Below are 19,208 nucleotides of genomic sequence, written 5' to 3' on the forward strand. Positions count from 1 at the left end.
AGACTGCACCCACGGTACCAGGGGATGTGCAAAATCGGGGGTGGCACCACCAGCAGCTGCAGCACAACATCACAGCGGTCCCAGGGGCACCCAGGATCTGGCATTTTCCTTCGCGAGCTGCAAATTATCCAAACCACGGGGGGTTCCCTGTGCCCTACACAAGAGGCCAGTGGGGTGATCAGGTACAAGCGTGCCGGTACATTTTACAGTCTGCAATTAATGAGCTGAGTTTTATGATTGACTTATGCCCTCTGAACTCCCTCGGGGGCTGAGCGCAGTCCTGCCACTGATGCCACTTGGATCTGAGACACAGAAGCTGCAGCAGGCAGTGAATACCGGGCTCTGACGGGTGAGGTCTGCCTGATGCAAGGCCAACAAGTGGTCTTGCAGGAGATTTGCTGACTTGCTTAAGCCAGCCGTGCCTGCTGGAGCAGCCGGACTCTGTGCACATCTCTGCTGGCAGGGCGTGCACAGCTCTGCGGCGTCACCCAGCTTCTGCCTTGCCCAGAGCTGGTTTAGCCCCCAGGGGTTGCTTTGTCCCATTTCTTTGACGGAAATCATCCTGCCTCGATAACGTGTCTGCTGTGTGCCAACAATGGTGTTCTCACAGCAGGGAGCCCTGCTGACGTGACCGTCTTGTAGGGGTCCATACGAGAAGAACCTGGGCCGAGAAGGAAGAAACTTTGCTGGCACTGATGGTGTCCCAGAGAACACAGCATGCAGTTGGGTGAGAGGAGTCAGAGGCTCCAGAGGTTTTATGGTCAGACAAAGCCATTTCGCTGCATTTCCTGTATACCAAAGGATGAATCACTCAGTTAAGTACATATGGCACATCTGAATCTCTTTTATTTCCCTTTCTGTCCCTGCCAGTGGGTTTCCAGCCATTGGTTCCTGCAGATTCGCTTGGGCAGAGCAGGACCAGCTGCCCCGTGTGCTGTCTGAGCACCGTGGGCAGCCGGAGGTGTCGTTATCTGGCTTGGGAACATGGTTCCAGACCCTGAACGCGAGATTTTCGTTTGTTTCACAAGTGATTAATTTAACTAATGCAACTAACGGCGCTCTATAAATAGGCCGGTGGGCTTTGACACAGCTCCCGTCTGTGCCAAGAAATGAGGCTAATAATAGCTGCTTAACCACCGAGTCCAGGGGAGCGGGGAGATTCTGCAGAGAAAATGCCAGGACAGGCTCCAGCGTGCAATGAAAACCAGCAGCAAAAGTGGCACCAAGCCCCACGGGCATGGGGACCCCATGGCAGGGCAGGGGTCCGCACCCTCCACACTGTAACCTGGGGGCTTTGCACATCTGGCCCAGCTGTGCAAAAAAAGACTTTGGAAAAGTCTTGGGAAGCCACCTCTTGTGCCCAGCCAAAGCTGTCGTCCTTCACCCACCTCTCCCGTGTGAGTTGTGCTCACAGCACCTTGTAGCAGGAGCATCCCCTGTGCTGGGATGCGGGGACCCTGAGAACACGCGGGGTGAGGGCATCCCTGGGGGACCAAGCCTCCAGGAAGGTCCCTAAAACAGCAGCCCCACTGCTCTGGGGACATCAGGACCCCCAAAATGTCCCGCAGGCCTGTCCTCCCAGTGTGCTGACACCTCGCCTTGGGTCACCATCCCATGTAAGTAACTGGTGCAGTTGCTGAAGGACTACAAAGCTGCTGAAAAAGAGAGGGGAGAGGGGTCCCGCAGCTGTGTGACCACCGTGTCCGTGACACAGGTTTCCTGTGGTGACGGCGGTGCCTGTCCCCGAGCACGGCTGGGCCAACAGCTCTGCTGTGTCTGCAGGACACAGGAGGGTGATCCGTGGCATCCCACACCCCGCTCTGCCCTGCTCTCCGTGTTCTCGCGCTGACAAAACCCACGCTGGGTGACTCGGGGGAAATAAATGATGCCGTGGGTTGGGATGAGGCTGCAGCTGCGGGGAGGTGAACTCATCCCCATGCGGGCCCTGGGGGCCCAGCTGCTTTCAGCATGCCAGCAGGATGGGGCGAGAAGAGGTTTCTCCCTTTACATGGGATCGCTGTGCTCTGCATTGCTCCCTTCATCCACGCACGGGTGTTGTGTCCGTGCTGCCAGGGCTGAGCAAGCCAAGCCAGCAGCTCAGACGGGGCCGTTCTGCAGCACTAAAGCAGTGTTCCCGGTTTCCACCAGCACTTCCAACGGGAATGGGGCCTTAAACAATCACCTCTGCTGGAAACAACACGGGAAGGGAAAAAAAATCCAGGCAAAGCTGATTTGCGGGCTGGCAAATACAGCAAGCACTTTGGGAACGGGTGGCATGGGGAAAACCAGTCCTTGGGAGGACAAAATTCCCCCTGCCATAAGCAAAGTGAGCTTGGAGCCCTGGGGTGCACGTGGGAGATGGGATGGTTACCCCCGGATGGGTGCAGAAGTGACACGGAGGGGTATGGCTACCACGAGCAGCACTGCCAGGCAAAGCCGGGAAGCCGCTTACACCAAACTCCGACAGTTTTTTATAAAAAGAAATGTGGAATATTTGAACTGTCTGTTTCGTAAGGACCAAACCTCCAGGGTTTCCTTGGATGCAGCCTCACGAAATCCCACAGCTGCTGGGGAGGCAGCGGGGTAGGGGGGGGCGTTTTTCCTCCTCGGTGCGTGGATGGGGAAGGGCTGCCCCCCCCCCCCCCGTCCCTGCAGCCCCTCGCTGTGTGCCCGTTCCAGGTGGCTGCCACGAAATCCTTCTAAATCTCGGCGTTTTGCACAGGCTGGAGCTCAGCGACCTCGGTAGCCCCAATCCTGGAGGCCTCTGGAGCTGCCCAAAGCCCGAGGGGCAGGGAAGGGGGTTGTGCCGAGGGGTATTTTTTCCATCCTAATTGCTGCCACTCGGTTGCAGCGAGCAGTGCAGCCGTGCCAAGGGCAGCCCAGCGCCGTCGCTGTGCTCCAGAAGCGGGACCAGCACGGGGCAGGCAGGGGACACCCCGAACACCCCCCCCGTGCCTCCCCTGCCCGACAGCAGCTCGGGGCTGCCGGGGGGCGCCCACCCCCGGGCCCTGCAGGGAGCAGCCTCGGAGAAAACCCCGGGGCCGCTCCCGGCTCCTTTGGGTCCGGAGACGCGCAGCGGGGCGGGGGGCGCGGACCCCGCACCCCGACGACCCCCCCCGAGAACCCTCCCCGGCCCTTCGCGGGGCGGCCCGGCGGGCGGTGCGGAGCCGTCCCACACCCCCCAAAAAAATAAAAAATAAAAAGCCCAAGCCCCGCGGCGGCCGGGAGGCGCTGCCCCCCCGCCGGGGCGGGCCGGGGGCGGTGCGCGGGGGGGCGCGGAGCGGGCGCGGAAGATGGCGGCGGGCAGGCGCGCCCCGCGCAGCGGGCTGCTGGAGCTCCGCGGCCCCGGAGGGCGCTGGCTCCGTGTCCTCCTCACCCTGACCGAGGACAATTTGGGGGTGAGCCCCGCCGACGGCCCCGGGCCCGGGGAAGCTCCGGCGGCGCAGCTGAACGGCGGCGAAGGGGGCTCCGGCGTGCCCGAGGCGCTCGCCAACATCAGGCGCACGGTGCACGTCGTCAAGCAGGACGTGGGGGGGCTCGGCATCAGTATTAAAGGTGAGGGGGGGGGGGACGGTGCCGTGCTCCGAGCGGCGAGGGTGAGGGGTGAGGGGTCCGGGGGAACGGGGAGAAAAAAGGGGGGGATCGGGCAGCGTCCGAGCGCAGCCGCCGGGAAGGTGGGGAAGGGCAGGGGGCTGCCGGGGAGGGGCGGGGGACGCGGGGAGAGGGGCTCCGGGAGCGGGGGGGGGGTCGGGGACACGGGGACGGGGGCTGCGGGAGCAGGTGGGACGGGCACAAAAGGTGCCCCTGGTGCAGCCGGGCGGAGCGCTCCGCCCGTGCGTCCTCGTCTCCGGCGTGTCCCCGTGTCCCCACGTCCCTGTGTCCCCGTGTCCGAGCGCCTTCGAGCCGCTGCCCGCCCTGCACCCGGCTGGCTCTGCCCGAATTTGGGGCTGGAAATGTCTCGGGGCGAGGGTGGCTCCTCTGGCCCCGTCTGGCTTTCACGGGGCTCTGAGCTCTGTTGGAAACTCCGTGCAGGGGGAGCTCAGTGCGGGGGGCTGCCCCCGTGCATGGCCAAAGGGGGTGGTGGGGCTGCGTGCTGGGGGGACGGTGGCAGCGTGGCTCTCGCCTCCTGACGTGGCTTCTCCTCCCCGGAGCCTCCAGCTCGCTCCGTAAGCGGGCGCCGCAGGGAGGTTTTGTGCCGTGGGTGTCCCTGTGCGGGGACTGGGTCAAAACCCAGTGCTGCGGGCTGCTTTTTGGGATGCCGGAGCTTGCCAGCCCTTTTGGGAAGCGAAAAACCCCCTTTGCAACAACCCCTTGGCAGCGAAGCCGCCGCTGGCTCCGAGGCTCTCCCAGGAAAGGAGAAACGTTACTTGGTTCAGCTAAAACTTTATTTTTGCAGTGACGTATGTGGAAACCAAGGAGCCGTAATCCAAACTGGGAGCTGCAAAGCGTGACGGCCGCTCGGGCAGCCCAGGCTCTGGGTTGCTCTGCCTTAACTGGGGGGGACACACACGGCTGCTTTCCTGTTCTAGTAACAAGCAGCCCCCTTCTTGCAGTTTAACCTCGCTTTCCTACAGCAGCCCTGAGGGGGTGTGGAGGGGATGACGGGGAAGGGAGCTGAGGGGCTCCCGCAGCCTGGTCCCCCTCGTGCCAACCAGCTCCTGCTGCTCCTCTCCGTGGCCCAGGGGTGGAATGGGGCAGGGCGAGGGGCAGAACCTGAACCAAACCCTTCTGGCCCTAGCGTTGTGGCTGGGTCCACGCCCCAGCCAGCCTAAGCTTTTTTTTTGCTCAAGTTTCTGGTGTTTCGGGGTCAGGGTGCCATCCTGCTGGAGCCACCGTGGATGCTCCTGGCAGCAGCTCCCCCTCCGTGCACGCAGCCTGGGCTGCTGCGGGGGGGGGCTCAGCAGCTCGGAGCACCCCCACGGGGGCCTCTGACAGCTGATAACCGGAGCCCTCTGCTCCTCGAGTGGCTTGGCAGAAATCTGAGCAAGGAAATGCCTGCGGCAGGGCCGGGAGCAGCCCCAGAGTGGTAACGCACCGCTGGGCTCTCCCCCTGGGACGAGGGATCCTCCCGGGGGGACTCCTGGGGACAGGCTGTCCCGGGGGGCACGGGGCACGTCGGGCACTGCTGTCCCTGCTTGCCGCCCTGCTGCTGGAGCTGCTGCTCCTGCGCCTACAGGCTGCTCGCATCTCCCCGCCGGTTCAAAAGTTAATGTGCAAATTGATCTCCTTGAGCTGCCAGGAGGCTTGAATAGCATCCTTTTAGGCTGCAGAATGGAAAGCAGCAGGTAAATAGAGCCACTGGGCAGAGGGGAGCACATACCCAGGTCGGGTCGCTTCTCCCTGGCTCTTTTGCCTCTCCAAACCGATCCATTTAGATCGTGAAGTCCTCGGAGCAGGGATGGTTGCTCAGCACACACAATTAATAGTGCAAATAATGTCGTGTTTTCCTGCCAAAATTGATGGGGAGACAGCCAAGGTATGTGTTTGCTCCACAAGGAAATCTGCAAGCATTCGGAGGTTTTGTGGGAGCAATTATCTTCAGCTGCCGTGAAGCCTCACAGTATGTTGGGTGCTGCCAGGGAGAGATGCGGAGGGCAGCGTGGTCGCTGCAGGGCTGGCTGGAACCCGGGCATCCCCCTCTGCACGTCCGTAACCGCTTGGTTTCCCTTCTGTTCGAAGGTGGCCGAGAGAATAAAATGCCCATCTTGATATCCAAGATATTCAAGGGGCTGGCGGCGGATCAGACCGAGGCGCTGTACGTGGGAGATGCCATCCTGTCCGTGAACGGCACCGACCTGTCCGAGGCGACGCACGACGAGGCGGTGCAGGCGCTGAAGAAGACGGGCAAGGAGGTCGTCTTGGAAGGTAGGGGCCGAGGTGGCACCGGGGGGCTCCTGTTTCTGGGCTGCCGATGCCCCTCTCTGCAGAGCTCCTGCACAGCCACGTGCTGGGTGCCCACCCCGCGACACTCCAGGGTGTGCTGGAGCCAAGCAGGGAGCCCGGGGGTGGCACAGCATCTGCATCCCCATTTGCATGCTCTTTTAAATGGAAAACAAAATATGCAGAGTGGCTTCTCTGCTCATCCGGGGAGCCGGAGGGGTCCCCCCGCGGAGCCGGAGGGGTGCACTGGGTGCCGGTGGCTGTGTCCCAGCTGCAGGGACCATGGGCAGGTTGCAACGGGAGATTTGGGGCAGGTCTATGGGGCAGGTGACATTTCCGTCCTACTGCTGCACCCCGAAGTCCTCAGTGCCAGGGCTGGTGGTCAGCTCCGTGTTCTTCCCCTGGCTTCCATTTAAATCCACAGCTTTGGTCAGAGTGGGGCTGCGTGGCTCTGCGGGCTGCCCCAGGTGGTCTCGGTGCCCGAGACACTTTCTTGGGCGGTTTTAGGGCTGCAGGTCCCACAGGGAGGTTTTCGGCTGGGGGCAGCGCTGTGGGCTGTGCCCGGACAAAGAAGAGCTCTGTGTCTTCTGCTGTGAGCAACCTCCGCGGTGCTTTCCTCCCTGCTCCTTCCCCAGATTGTGTCATCTCCAGATTTTCAGTTTTCGCTTCGCTCAGCCCTTTTCTGCTGTGGGTTCCTCCTCTCCTGGGAGCCGCAGAACCACGCTTCAGCCTGAGGAATGTGCTGCTCTGCACAGCTGCTGGGAGCAGATAGGGGGTTATTTTTTTTTTTTCTGACCAAAGAGAAATACAAGAGCCTCTTTCTCTGGAAGTCTCTGAAATTCCTCCCTGTGGCCGCTGCACTCAGACCACCCTCTCTCTGTTATTTTCTTTTCATCCTTTACTTTGGCATGGGCTTCCTTTCTGCTGGAGGTTCTGCGGGAGGTGGAGATGGGCTGCCCTTTCTCGAGAGAACAACTCCTCTCCTGGACCAACCTTCTCCTGGGGAGCCGGGTGGGTGCTTCCTGGTCGCCCTGCCGGGACGCACCTACATTTCTGCAGAAGCCGGGCTTCCTCCAAAACAAAAGCTCCCAGCGGGCACACTTCTGCTCCAGGAGGAGAGCTGGGCTGGCTCCTGCCGTGATGGTTTTGGTTGGTTTGGATCGATGCTGTCGATCTGTGGCACGGTGCTGCTTGGGGTGCTGTGGGCAGCTGCTGGACGTCGCATGCGCACACGGCATCTCCATCTCCGCTCCTTTCTGAGTGCAGCAGGGCTTGGGGGCAGAGCGCTGCTCCGGAGCCAGAGGGGTGGTGACAGGGGACTCCCCAGCTCCTTTCTTGTCCCTGGGTTTGCTCCAAGGCTCGGTGAAAAACAGCACGAGGACCTTAGCGTCCAGCAGGTGCCTTCTGGTGCCGACTTCTCTCCCTCGCAGAACCCTGTGCCTTGGCTCTGTGCAGGGCTGGCTGTCCCCTGCTGTCCCCTGGCCCTGCAGACAGCTCCGGGCCAGCCCCGTGCTGTTTCAGTTAGCTCCAGAAATGTCCCCTGTGTACCCCAGCCTGGCACAGAGGGTTGGTGACATCTGTGCTGGGACGGCCGGGGACAAGGACAAGCAGCAGCGCGGGGTCCCCGCAGCCCCTGGGTGCTCCCCAACTCTTCATTTAGCTCAGCCTTCCCTTACGTTTGCCAGAAATACCAAAAAGGAGTCATTCAGCACAGCCAGCACGTGTTTACACCACCTTGCTCCTCCCAGCCACGCTTGTTCTCAGACCTGGAGCTTTAAGGGCGGTTCCCAGGTGATGTGCCAGAAGGAAACGAAGCTCTCGTCTCGCTCTAATTAGGAGAGCAACCGCACGCGGCAGCACTGGCAGAGTTTGCACACTCCTCACGTGGTCACTGATCGGGGTGGTGAATTCAGGTGGAACCCCAAAACGACCTGAGCATTGAAACGCCTCAGTCCCAGCGCCAGAAGTGCCCCACGTGCTGGATCCGGCCCCGCGTGGCAGTGCCAGTCCTGGCCGGGCGCGATGACGTGCGGAAACCTCCCGGCGTGCCCTGCCAGGAGGCCTCTGCGTGTGCCAAGCTGCCATCTTCATACTTGCAGGAGGAGTTCGTATTTATATCACGCTGTTATTTCAGGGAGAGGTACTCTGCCTGACCTTATTTTTCCTCTTGTTAGATTTTTATTTATTTTATTTTTTTGGCGTTTGTATCCCTGGGTATAAAGCAGTTCTCCAGGACTTGTTTGGCCGAGGGATAGCATGGAAGGTTGAAATTCAGAAAAAAATAACTGTTGGGTGCCCGGATCCGGCTGCAGTGGTTGCAGAGGGTGGAGATGTGCACGGTGTGAGATATTAAATAGCTGCAATGATCAGCTGGCCCTGGAGAAATAACCACAGGACCAAAGTGGCTGGAGGTTTTGGGATGGCAGTGACCTGTATTTGCGCAGTGGAGCAGAAATCGGGTGCCCATGGGGCATTGGGGCCAAGCATCCTGGCTTTGTGCCTGCCGGAGCTGTGCAGGATTGAACCCGCAAGAGCAAAACCCCGCTCTGAGAAGCTGCGGCTGGGCTGTGCCCTTGGAAGTGCCGCACGTGCTCACGTGGCTTAACCACGGCCATGAACCACAGCAGGAGACTTCGGAGCCACCTTGGGATGATGCGGAGGTGGTGAGGGTCCCTGTCCTACCATCACCTCCCCTCCCCTGCCCCTGGCAGAGTGTGGGAGTCTGGCCCCCTCTGCCTTGTGATTTCATCTGCTGGTTTTGTGCCGTCGGTCCCGGTGTTGCTCCGAGGCAGAGAGGGGCCCACTGGAGCTGGGCTTAGGACCTCATTAGGGCTGGAGCTGGGTCTCCAGGACCTCTCTGGAAGCCTTCCAGATGTGATGGCCACTTCTGCAGCCGGAGCGCTTTGGCTTGCGATGCTGTGCAGGTGCTGCTGGGACACTCTTGCCTCTCGGGGACAAACAGTGAGGCCCTGGCCAGCAGCGTAGCCGTGAGCATCTTCGCCATACGTCCGTGCTGTGATGTCCACCTTGCAGCACAGCACGTGGATGGGGCAGTTCTCAATGCCTTGGGGTGGGTGCTAGGATCTCGGGGTCCTGCCCTGAATTTTTTGGGGAGCACCAGTGTCCCCTGACCAGCTTTGCAGACTGTCCTCGGGGCAGGGACAGAGCCAGCTGGCCTGAGGTCACGTTTCACATGGGCGCGGTGGCCACGTGCCCGTGTTATGGGCTCTGCAGTGTGCGTGCTGGGCTGGGGGTCTCTGGCACAACTCACCCAGGGCACCCCCGGGGCAGGACCCCTGCACCCCGTCCCGGCTCCGTGGAATTTCTCCTGGAGTTAGCCAGCGTCGCCCACTGCCTATTTCCCCGTGCCCCTTCCTCCTGCCCTGAGCCGATGCCATCGGGACGTGTTCCAGCCACAGCACAGCTGATGCCGGTGACGTCCCTGCCTGGCCGGAGGTGACACACAGGACAGGTGCTGCGGGAATGCTGGAAGGAATTCCCGGGGGTGGCGTCAGGAAGGGAGGGCTTGGGGTGGGGGCAGAGCGGGCAGCGTGTCCCCGTGCCCCGAAGCGCTATCGCTGCGCACGCTGGTGCCCGTGGATGAACGCTGGTCTCTGTGAAATCCAATTAGCTCCCAAGCGCCCGAATAACGACGAGTCTGTGCCAAGACTGCTGGCCCAGGGCAGCCTCCAGCGCAGCTCGCATGCCTGCGGGAGCGCGGCGGCTATTTATACCGGGAGGCACGGGGCTGCCACGGGGTGAGTGACCCACGTGTGGCAGCGGCATCGCAGCCCTCTATAGAGGCGGCTCAGCGCTGCCAGCAGGGTGAGACGAGGTGATGGGGCTGTGTCCCCCCATGGGGTGCATCCCCTCGTGCCCTGGGGCTTTGCCTCTCCCCGTGGTGACCCCACTGCAGCTCGCACGCCGGATTTGGGGATTTTGAGGTTTAGGAGCGCTCGCTCTGGCTTTGCTGCTGCAATGGAGCTGGTCCACCAGTGTGCCACCTTTGGCACTCAGCTGCAAGGCATGGGGTGAAACCAGCTGTGACAGTCTGGGACGTGGCAGCAGGCACGTGTCTGTCCCCTGGTCCTTTCCCAAGGGCCACCCAAGGAAAGCCCTTCCCCAGAGCCATCAGCCAGCCCCACAGCACTCAGGGCATCCCCGTGCCCAACCAAAGGATTTCTGCCCATGCTTTGGATCAGCCTTGGGAGCCACTGACCCAGTTTTCCAGCAGTGCCTGTGGGGCCCCATCAATTTGCTGTAACTTTCATCTCCCCCTCTCCTAAACCTCCGGAGCCAGGCTGCGGTACAGCGGCTCTGATGTTTGACTCCGAGTCGCCGGGCACTTAAAGATGATTTCTCGTCCCTGGTTTCTAACTCACCACTCAGGGTTATGTGAGCTGTGCACACGCAGTTCGAGGCTTTTCCTGGGTCCAAGCCATGGTATTTGAGAGCTATTACTGCTTTGTTCCCACTTGGCCGCGGGACCGGCTGTACCAGCACAATTTGGACTGTGTAATTTTGGCCTGGGCTTCCTGCCCGTTCCCCGCCCTGCGCCTCCATGTGCTGCCCTGGCCAACAGGGTCCAGGTTGGAATTGGATCTGTGACCTGAACCACGTTTAAAAAAGGCTTTTTTTCAGCCCAGCTCAGCTCACCAGAGCAGTTGGCAGCATGCCCCAGGCACTGGTGTGGGGTGACTGCAGACAGAGCACCCATGGGTGTTAGCTCCGGGGGGAGGGGGGAAATGATGGAGGAGGCACGAGGCGTTTTGGCAGTGTGGGTGGGTGCTGGTGGGCAGGATGTGGCCGCCACGCCATGCTCTCACCGGGCGCCCTCTCTCTTCCAGTGAAGTACATGAAGGAGATCTCGCCCTACTTCAAGAACTCGGCGGCGGGGGCGACGGTCAGCTGGGACCCCTCTCCCTCTGGCCAGCAGAAGCGGTCATCCCCCGTCCTGCCTCCCCGTGAGAGCCGGACCGTCCCGCTGAAGATGTGCTACGTGTCCCGCAAGTGCCTCCCCGCCGACCCGGAGCACAGGTCAGGGTGATGCCACCACCACCGCGCCGGCCACCGCTCGGGGTGCCCCGCAGAGGGCCGGCGGAGACCCAGCGGGGCCGTGTCCCTGCAGGTACCTCGAGGTGTGCTCGGCGGACGGGCGCGTGGCTCTCTTCCTGCGGGCAAAGGACGAGGCCACGGCGCAGTCGTGGCTCGGGGCCATCCAGGGTGCGGCGGGCGCGCTGCTGCCACGGGTGAAGGAGGAGCTGCGGGCACAGCTGGCGGGCACCGGCACGGCGGGCGGCAGGGACGTCAGGCACGTGGGCTGGCTGACCGAGCAGGTACCCCCGTGTCCCCCCCACCCCTGCCACCCGCTGCCGAGGGGTCCCTGGCCAGCCCTGACCCACCCCGGCTCCTCGCAGCTCCCCGGTGCCGGCACCAGGAACCTGCTGGCTGTCCTCACCGAGAAGGAGCTGCTCCTGTACGGCAGCCTGCCGCAGAGCCGCGATGCCCTGGGCAAGCCTGTGCACAGCTACCCGCTCATTGCCACCAGGTAGGGTCCTGCGGGTGTCCCCGGGGTGCTGGCGGTGTCCCAGGGATGGTGGTGGGGTCCCAGGGCTGGCGGTTGTGGCTGAAGATAGGGATGGTGTCCCCAGGGATGGTGGTGGTGCCCCAAGGGATGGTAGCAGTGCCCCCAGGGATGGTGGTGGTGTCACGGGGATGGTGGTTGTGGCCAAAGATGGTGATGGTGTCCCCAGGGATGGTGGCGGTGTCCTCAGGGCTGGTGGTTGGTGTCCCCAGGGATGGTGGCAGTGTCCCCAATGATGGTGGTGGTGGTGTCCCAGGGCTGGCAGTCGTGGCCAAGGATAATGGTGGTGTCCTGGGATAGTGGTGGCACCCACAGGGGTGCTGACAGGGCCGCATGGTTGGTGGCAGTGTCCTACAGTAGCGGTGGGGCTTGGGGGACGGTGGCAGTACCCAAGGGATGGTGGCAATGCCCGGTGGGTGGTGGCAGTGGTCTGTGGGGTGGTGGCAGTGATCTGTGGGTAGTGACGGGCACCTTAGGACTTGGTGGCAGACCCTGGGAGGTGGTGGCAGCACCTGGGGGTGGTGTCAGGACCGTGGGGACCGGGTGTGCAGGGTGTGTGGCACAGCCTGGCGGTGGCAGTGCCCGGGGTGTGTGTGGGGGGGCGGCACAAGATGGCCGTGCCCAGCGGCGGGGCTGCGGCGCCCCCTGGCGGCCCGTTGGGGGCTGAGCGCGCCGTGCCGCAGGCTGGTGCACTCGGGCCCGGCCAAGGGCTCGGCGCTGGACGAGGCCGAGCTGGCGTTCGCCCTGCGAGCCGGCACCCGGCTGGGGGTGCAGAGCCACCTCTTCAGCCTGGAGAGCCCCCGCGACCTGGCGCTCTGGACCCGCTTGCTGGTGGACGGCACCCACGGCGCCGCCGAGCTCGCCCAGGAGGTGTCCGCAGGTCAGCGGGGTCCCGTGAGGGGGGATGCGGGGTGGCGGGGGCTCTGTGCCCACCCCTGAGCCCGTCCCTGTCCCCAGCCTGCAGCTGGAAGGGGCAGGACTGCACCCTGTCCATCCACATCGACAAGGGCTTCACCATCTCCACCACGGAGCCGGGGCTCAGCAAGACCATCCTGCTCCAGCAGCCCTTCGAGAAGCTGCAGATGTCCTCCGACGACGGCACCAAGATGCTCTACTTGGACTTTGGCGGCCCGGAGGGCGAGATCGTGAGTTGGCATCGCCCTCGCTTCCCCCTGGCTCCCTCCGACCCGGGAGGTGCAGCGGGGCGCCCACCCCCTGCATGGCACCCACCCGCTGTCTGTTCTGCAGCCCTTCTTATTGCAAATGTCTCTCTGCTTCCTCCTTGCAGCAATTGGACCTCCACTCCTGCCCCAAAACCATCGTCTTCATCATCCACTCCTTCCTCTCGGCCAAGGTGACCCGCCTGGGGCTGCTGGCGTGAAGACGGAGCGGGGCCCCAGCCCCCGTCACATCTATGCACCTCCCTCCAGGCCAAGTGCAGCCCAAAGCCATCCGGACAGGACACAAGTCCCCGAGGGGTCCCGCTACCCGCCCCCGGGGCGCTGGGGACAGCAGTGGGGTGACGTCCCTCTGGGATGGCAGCACCGGGACGCCTGCGGTGCCCCCTTCCCCTCCCTGCTCCCACCACGATGCTCGGCTGGAGGAGCCCCCGTGGGAGCCGCACAGTCACCCGAGTGCCTTGTGAGATGATATTTTCTGTACAATGAACCCGTTTGTATGGATGTTTTATATTTATATCACCCCATTACAAGTGCCGATGGGGCAGCTCTCATCCACCCGCTTTGAACCCCGGGAGAAACCCCCAGGTTCTCCAGCACGAGGACGTGTGTCTGTCCGTCCCCCGGGCATGCGTCTCGGCAAGGGGCTGCAGCCCGGGGTCAGCTCCGTGTTGCTGGATAGATGGGAACTGCAGATCAGCTCTTATTTGCCAAATTTTTCAGTATCGCAGCGTGCTATAGGAACCACTTCTCTTTGGGATGGTCACACGGTTCGTGTTACTTTGCCAACTCCTGCATCATTTTCTTTCTTGGTTTGGGGGGGAGGGACATCAGGCGGCTGGTGGGAAACAACTTGTTTTATGAACCAAAAAATCCTGCGTGAAAATGCCTCTTTCTTTTTTTTTTTTTTTTCTTTTCTTTCTGTTTTCGGTCAAATAAACATTGCAGCTCACACCCAGCAGGAGCCAAGGGTCTCCTGGTTTTGCTTGAAGTGGAAAATCCGTGGGTACTGCCTGATGAGTTTCTAAGGGGTTTCAGTGCAGGCAGCATCCGCACATGGGGACAGGAAAGGGCCACGCTCACATCACTCTGAACTGACAAATGCTGGGTTAGCCTTTTTCTTTTGTCCTGGCCCTGTCCGTGTGCATGGGGGAGACCGGGGTCTCCTAGCAGAGCTGCTAACACTCACACTGAATATTAGCAACTAATCAGCAGCAAATATCCTTTTTTTTTCTAACAATTGCTCATGCATCCTCTTATTCTGTGCTAATGTGGCGTGGCTCAGGGTAGTGGGGTGCATCAGTGGTGTTGCTGGTCTTGGAGAAATGAAATCCCCACATCTGTGGGGGGCACTGCTGCTCCTTGAGTGCTTATTGAGCTGGGCAGCACTGGCAGGTGAGATTGCAGGGTGTCTGCTTCGAGAGGAGCCACCGAAGTTAATGATTTCCCTAATGAAGATGAGCTGGTCCCTTGCAAAGGGGACTCTGATGCAGCCTTTGGGATGCATGGGAAAAAAATAAGCTGAAGAAAAAAAAAAGGGGTGAGGGAAAGCAGTCAAAGTGCAAAACTTCCAAGGAAGTGAGGTGCATGAGATCTGAGCAGGAAGAAAGCAGAGGAACATCTATGTGGTGTGAAAAATAGGTCTGATGGGGCACGTAAGCATTGCGCTGCTCTGTCTTGGTGGGACGGGGGGCAGGAGAGGAGGGAGCCCCCTTGGTGCCCTTGCAGGAGCACTGTGGCTGCTGGCACTCGCTGTCCACAGTGAGCAAACCCAGCTTCTTGCTGCACACCACTGTCAGGCTTCCAGGAGGTCTTGCAAAATGGATTTGCAGAAAAAAAAAAAAAAGGAAAAAAAAATCCAACATGTTACTAACTGCTAAATCAATACAACAAGTAATTTAGAAACAGATGGTGTATTTTTCTATGATGAAAAGCATGTCTGCACAAGGAAAAATGTTATTACTGCAATTTACCTTCCTCTTCCTGCCCTACAGCCATTACTCTTTGGGGTTCATTCCAATAAAAGAGGGAATCACTCCCAGTCCCAAGCAGATCTCCTATTAATCTCATAGCCTACAACTGCCATCCTGCTCCATCGCTGGGCAGTGGAAAAAATGGTTCAGTTTGGAGATGGAGCTTTATTTTCTTGGATTTTTTTCACATTCGGTGCTGGTGATGGAGCGGTGAGTTTTTCCCCCGGGTATTTTTTGGCGGGGTCTCCCTGTGTCTGCCCCTGGAGGTTGGATCCCGTGAGTCACTCCGAGCCTGGGTACCCGAGGTGCTTAGGGTTGGGGTGAGGCCAGCCCCATGCTCGTGGCCAGGAGTTATCACGTCAGGGACAGAGGGCTGGAGGCCAGGGGGAACTCTGCGTTTTAGCACCATGGCTGCTCCTCTGGTGCATGGGGCTGGGAATTTGGCTTCCAGCTGAGCCAAGGCTAGAAAAAAAAGGGAAATCCCACATCTGCTGGAGCTCCTCATCCTGCTCTTACTGCAGCTTCCCACACAGCATCAGCCAAGAATCCCCCCCCAGCTCTTCCTGACTGCTTAAAGCATCTATTTCCTAAAAAAAAATCCTAATTCTCACCTTCTTGGATCCTGCACTGTCAGTCCTTGTGGTGAGCTTGGCCAAGCTCTGGTTTGGTTGCTCTTGGCACGCTCGTGGCACGTTACAGTGCCAGCAGCCTGACCGAGTTACTCAGGTGACAGCTCCCTGCTCTGCGGGCTTGATGGAAATGTCCAGGGATGTTCAGATGTGTGGGCATGTCACCTCCCTGGGGATGCCATGGCTTGTATTCCCCAGGGAGGAACAACAGCTCACAAGGGTTTTGTTCTTCCAGGTGCTTTCACGGCACGAGAACTAATATTTTTGGAAGCGGCTTTAAACTAAATGCAGTGAACTCCGCGTGTGGAGCTGCTCTTAAAGGGCTGAGATAAAAAGCAGATTTGTGAAGCTAAGGTGGCTTGGTGCAGCTAAGTCTGGCCACCAGGACTTGAGGAGCGCAGGTAAAGGGGATTTTGAAGGCGCTGTGAGTGCTGGGGAAACGGGTGGCAAATGGGAAGGAAGGAGGTTCCCGGTTTCCTTCCCGCTCCCCCCTGTACTTTTCATTAGTCAGCTCTGACCTTTTAGCGCTGTAATCAAACAAGACAACCTAACACTTAAATCGGAGCGTTTAGCGCTGACATTTACAATTGGTTCTCACGTTAGAGAGGCCAAATGAAAATTTCCTAACAGACAGCATGCTGCAGGGAACGGGAATCAAATAATTCATTTGCCGAATAACACACGCGCCGGCCCCCATCAGCTGTCTGCCAGGGCCCGCATCGCATCGCGTGGTATTTGTACTGGAGCACTTGTCATTAAAAAGTCAATATTCAGCCGGAGCTGGCGATCCCGGAGCCAGTGCCTGTGCTGGGCGCGGAGAAACTGGATTTGGCATTTGATGGATGTGAGCGAGGGTGATCCTCCCCAGCGGGGAAGTTCCATTAAATGTTAAGGAGCCAGGTCGGTAATGAGGATGTTTTCTCTTGGTCAGCCTCGGCTGCATCCTTGCCTGAAAACCGAGCACGGGGCATGCGCCTGGGTGCCCCCGGGTGCTCCTGCTCCGTGCCCCCCTGGGCAGGGCTGGGCTCCGCAGCCCATCGCTGGGTGGAACGGGGCTCTCTGAGGATGCTGAGGCCAGGACGTGGGACATCCAAACCGCTCCTTGCTGCCACATCAGCCCAGCATTGCTCAGTGTGCAGCTTTTCCGTAGTGTCAACAGCGTGCTGCTGCCATGGGCTGTCACCTGAGGACTTCGCAGGAGGACGAGGAGCAGCATCTGTGTGTGCAGCCACTTGGTGTCCAACAGCATCTCCTGTCGTGGCTGCACGCAGAAATATTTTGCTCGGAGGAATAAGGGTGCTGCCTGCACGATGTCCACGCAGCCTTCAGTTGCTGCTCTGCTCTTAATTTCTGCTGGTGACCTGAGGACATGGGTGGGGGACATGGCCCTGGACCTGCAGGGGCCTCAGCTCGGCACCACGTCATTCCTGCTTTGCGTTGTGCCCACCGCGCTGCCACTTCCTCAGGCTTTCCTCTTCCTTTCATTCCTTATGGAAAATCTTTGTTTTCTCTGCGTGCCCACGCTGTGCCTGTCTCAAAAAAAAATCATCAAAAAGCCAAGGAAATCAGAGGTTTTCATCCCAGCTCTGCCACTCAGCTGCTTTGGGCTCACTCTGTGCCTCAGCTTCCCCCTCTGTAAAATGGGAATATTCCTGCTCCACCCCAGCCTGTGCTGGCGGCTGAGTGACCCTGCATCACCAGGGCCCCAAGGTGCCACGTGTCTTGGAAAAGTCCCTGCAATTGTCTACGTGTGATACCTTTGTAAATGTTACGGCACTCACCTGCCAGGAAATGCTAGAGATAAAAGCTGGATTGATACCTATCTATCTATCTATCTGTCTGTCTGTCTGTCTGTCTCCATTGAATATATCCATTTAATTTCTCACTCTGTGTCCTAAAATAGATTAGGATTCGAGAGGCTCAGGAGCTGAGGACAGCTGAGATGACAACCCGAAGACAGAGGTTTGTTCTGCAGCAAGAGTATGAAAACCACATAAAATTGGAATTTGTTTTATAACGCTTATTCAGGAGTCCTAAAGCCAGGAATGGGATTTAATGTGTAATGCGGAGAGATACAGATGAGCCCCTTTCGGAGTTTCCATGTTTTTGTTATACTGTATATTAGTGATGCTGCATGGTAGATTCTGCCCCCCCCAAAAAAAATTTCCTTCTGAAAGCAGAAGCTTATTTCTGAAGGCTTTACCGTAGTGGTGACACATCCGTATGCAATATAAATGACCTGTTGTTTCAGATGATGATAATGGGAATAAATACCAAATTAAAAAAGAATCAAACCCCGTAGATCAGGAAAAATAACAGAATTTCAAACACCCAGAAAGCTCTTGCTCTAGGAAAGGGCACGTAACCATGGCAACAGGAGCCCTCACTGTCACGATAATAAAAAAATATATTATTCTAGGAGAGCTCTTAAAAGGGAAATATACATTTCACTGAGGTGGATGATGAAATATTGGGCATCGGAGTGAAGAATGAGACAGAGGAGCCTGCAAAGTAATCCTGGCTGTTCTTCAGCCCGCGGCGGGTGGGGAGAGGTGATGTGGGAGCTCGGGGGCTGTGGGGAGAAGCCCTGGGACGGGAGCTGGGGAGCGGGGACAGCGTCCTCCCCTCTGTGGGACAGCCCCGAGACCCTGCAGAGGGGTCGTGCTGAGCCCCCCCTGTGCTGCGGAGCCGGCAGGAGGATGGTAAGCAGCCCATGGCCCTATTCAGGACTCTGCAGCCTCCCGTGCAAATGACCCCAGTGAGGACATCCATGCCAGTGTGCAACCCCAGAACCATGCAAATCTTGGCAAAAGCTGGAAATGACGGGGCCGTGCAGCTTGCAGCAGCACAGAGCATCCCCGTGGCACCACGGTATGCCCAGCATCCCGCCGTGCGGCTGCACAGGGATGTGCTGGCCAGCTGCGAGCTGCAGGAGCACTGCAAAGACTTTGCCCTTTTTTTGTAAAGAGAAAAGAGCCGGGGAGAACTGGCACCTTGGCTGAGCTTCTCCTGGTTTGGGATTTTGCAAAGAGGCCTGGAGACTGGTCTTGGAGGGTCACTGTTCTATCAGTGGTTAAAAAGGGGTGTGTTGAGATTTGCAGAACATTTTGAAGAAAGGTAGGGGTGAGGAAAGTATGCTTTTCCCCATGGGAAGTTGTAGTGGGCGTAGGTGGTAAGGTAAGGTAGCAGGGGGGCTGCGGGGGTGGCCTCCATGAGCAGAGCCCAGCAGCTGCCCTGTGTTAGAGGAGAGCCTAGAGGAGGTCTCCAGCTGCTCCAAAAGGGACCTGCTGCTGGCCAAAGTGAACAATGCTACTGCATCTCTGGAGAGCAGTGAAGAAAGGAAAAAAAATAAAATAAAAAAATATGCTGTGCAACAGCAAGAGAGAGGAGCGAGGAAATGCAGAGAGACCCAGCCCTGCAGCCCCCAAGGTCAGTGCAGGAGGGCAGGAGGGGCTCCAGGTGCCAGGGCAGAAGGAGAGGCCCCTGTGGGCAGCCCCCACAAGATCAATCTGGGAAGGACGGCATCCCGTGGATGCCCACAGGGAGCAGGGGCCTCATAGAGAGGGACCATGAAGGAGCAGCGGAGACGAAGTGTTAGGGACTGACCGCAGCCCCCATTGCCCATTCCCCTGCTCAGGGGAAGGACATAGAAGAGGGTGGATGGGGGGAAGGCATTTTTAGCTTGCTTTGAGTTCTCACTGCTCTGGTCTGCTACCAACAGGCAATACGTTACGTTAATCTCCCTGTGCTGACTCTGTTTTGCCCCTGATGGTAACTGGTGAGCGATCTCCTTGTCCTTATCTCAACCCCTGAGCTTTTTTTCATCTTACTTTCTCCCCTGTCCTTCTGAGGAGGGGCAGTGTGGTGGCGCTGAGCTACTGCTGCACAAAACCAGCACAGAAATGCCTGGGATTTGGGTTGAACAGCTCAGTGGGGGAGTCCCCACATCAGCACCCCCAGGGGC

At 59.3% G+C, this 19,208-nt stretch overlaps 1 protein-coding gene across 1 annotated transcript; it reads left to right on the top strand.

Moving 5' to 3' along the window:
- The first annotated feature begins 3,237 nt into the window (after positions 1 to 3,237).
- On the top strand, positions 3,238 to 14,515 carry SNTA1 (syntrophin alpha 1). Its single transcript, XM_027473194.3, has 8 exons — positions 3,238 to 3,555; positions 5,680 to 5,865; positions 10,728 to 10,917; positions 11,009 to 11,216; positions 11,298 to 11,428; positions 12,148 to 12,344; positions 12,422 to 12,609; positions 12,753 to 14,515. The coding sequence occupies exons 1-8, from the start codon at positions 3,294 to 3,296 to the stop codon at positions 12,843 to 12,845; spliced, it is 1,455 nt and encodes a 484-aa protein (XP_027328995.2). The 5' UTR covers positions 3,238 to 3,293; the 3' UTR covers positions 12,846 to 14,515.
- The last annotated feature ends 4,693 nt before the right edge of the window (positions 14,516 to 19,208 follow it).

This window comes from Anas platyrhynchos, chromosome 21 (assembly GCF_047663525.1).
Source record: "Anas platyrhynchos isolate ZD024472 breed Pekin duck chromosome 21, IASCAAS_PekinDuck_T2T, whole genome shotgun sequence".
Taxonomy (NCBI): domain Eukaryota; kingdom Metazoa; phylum Chordata; class Aves; order Anseriformes; family Anatidae; genus Anas; species Anas platyrhynchos.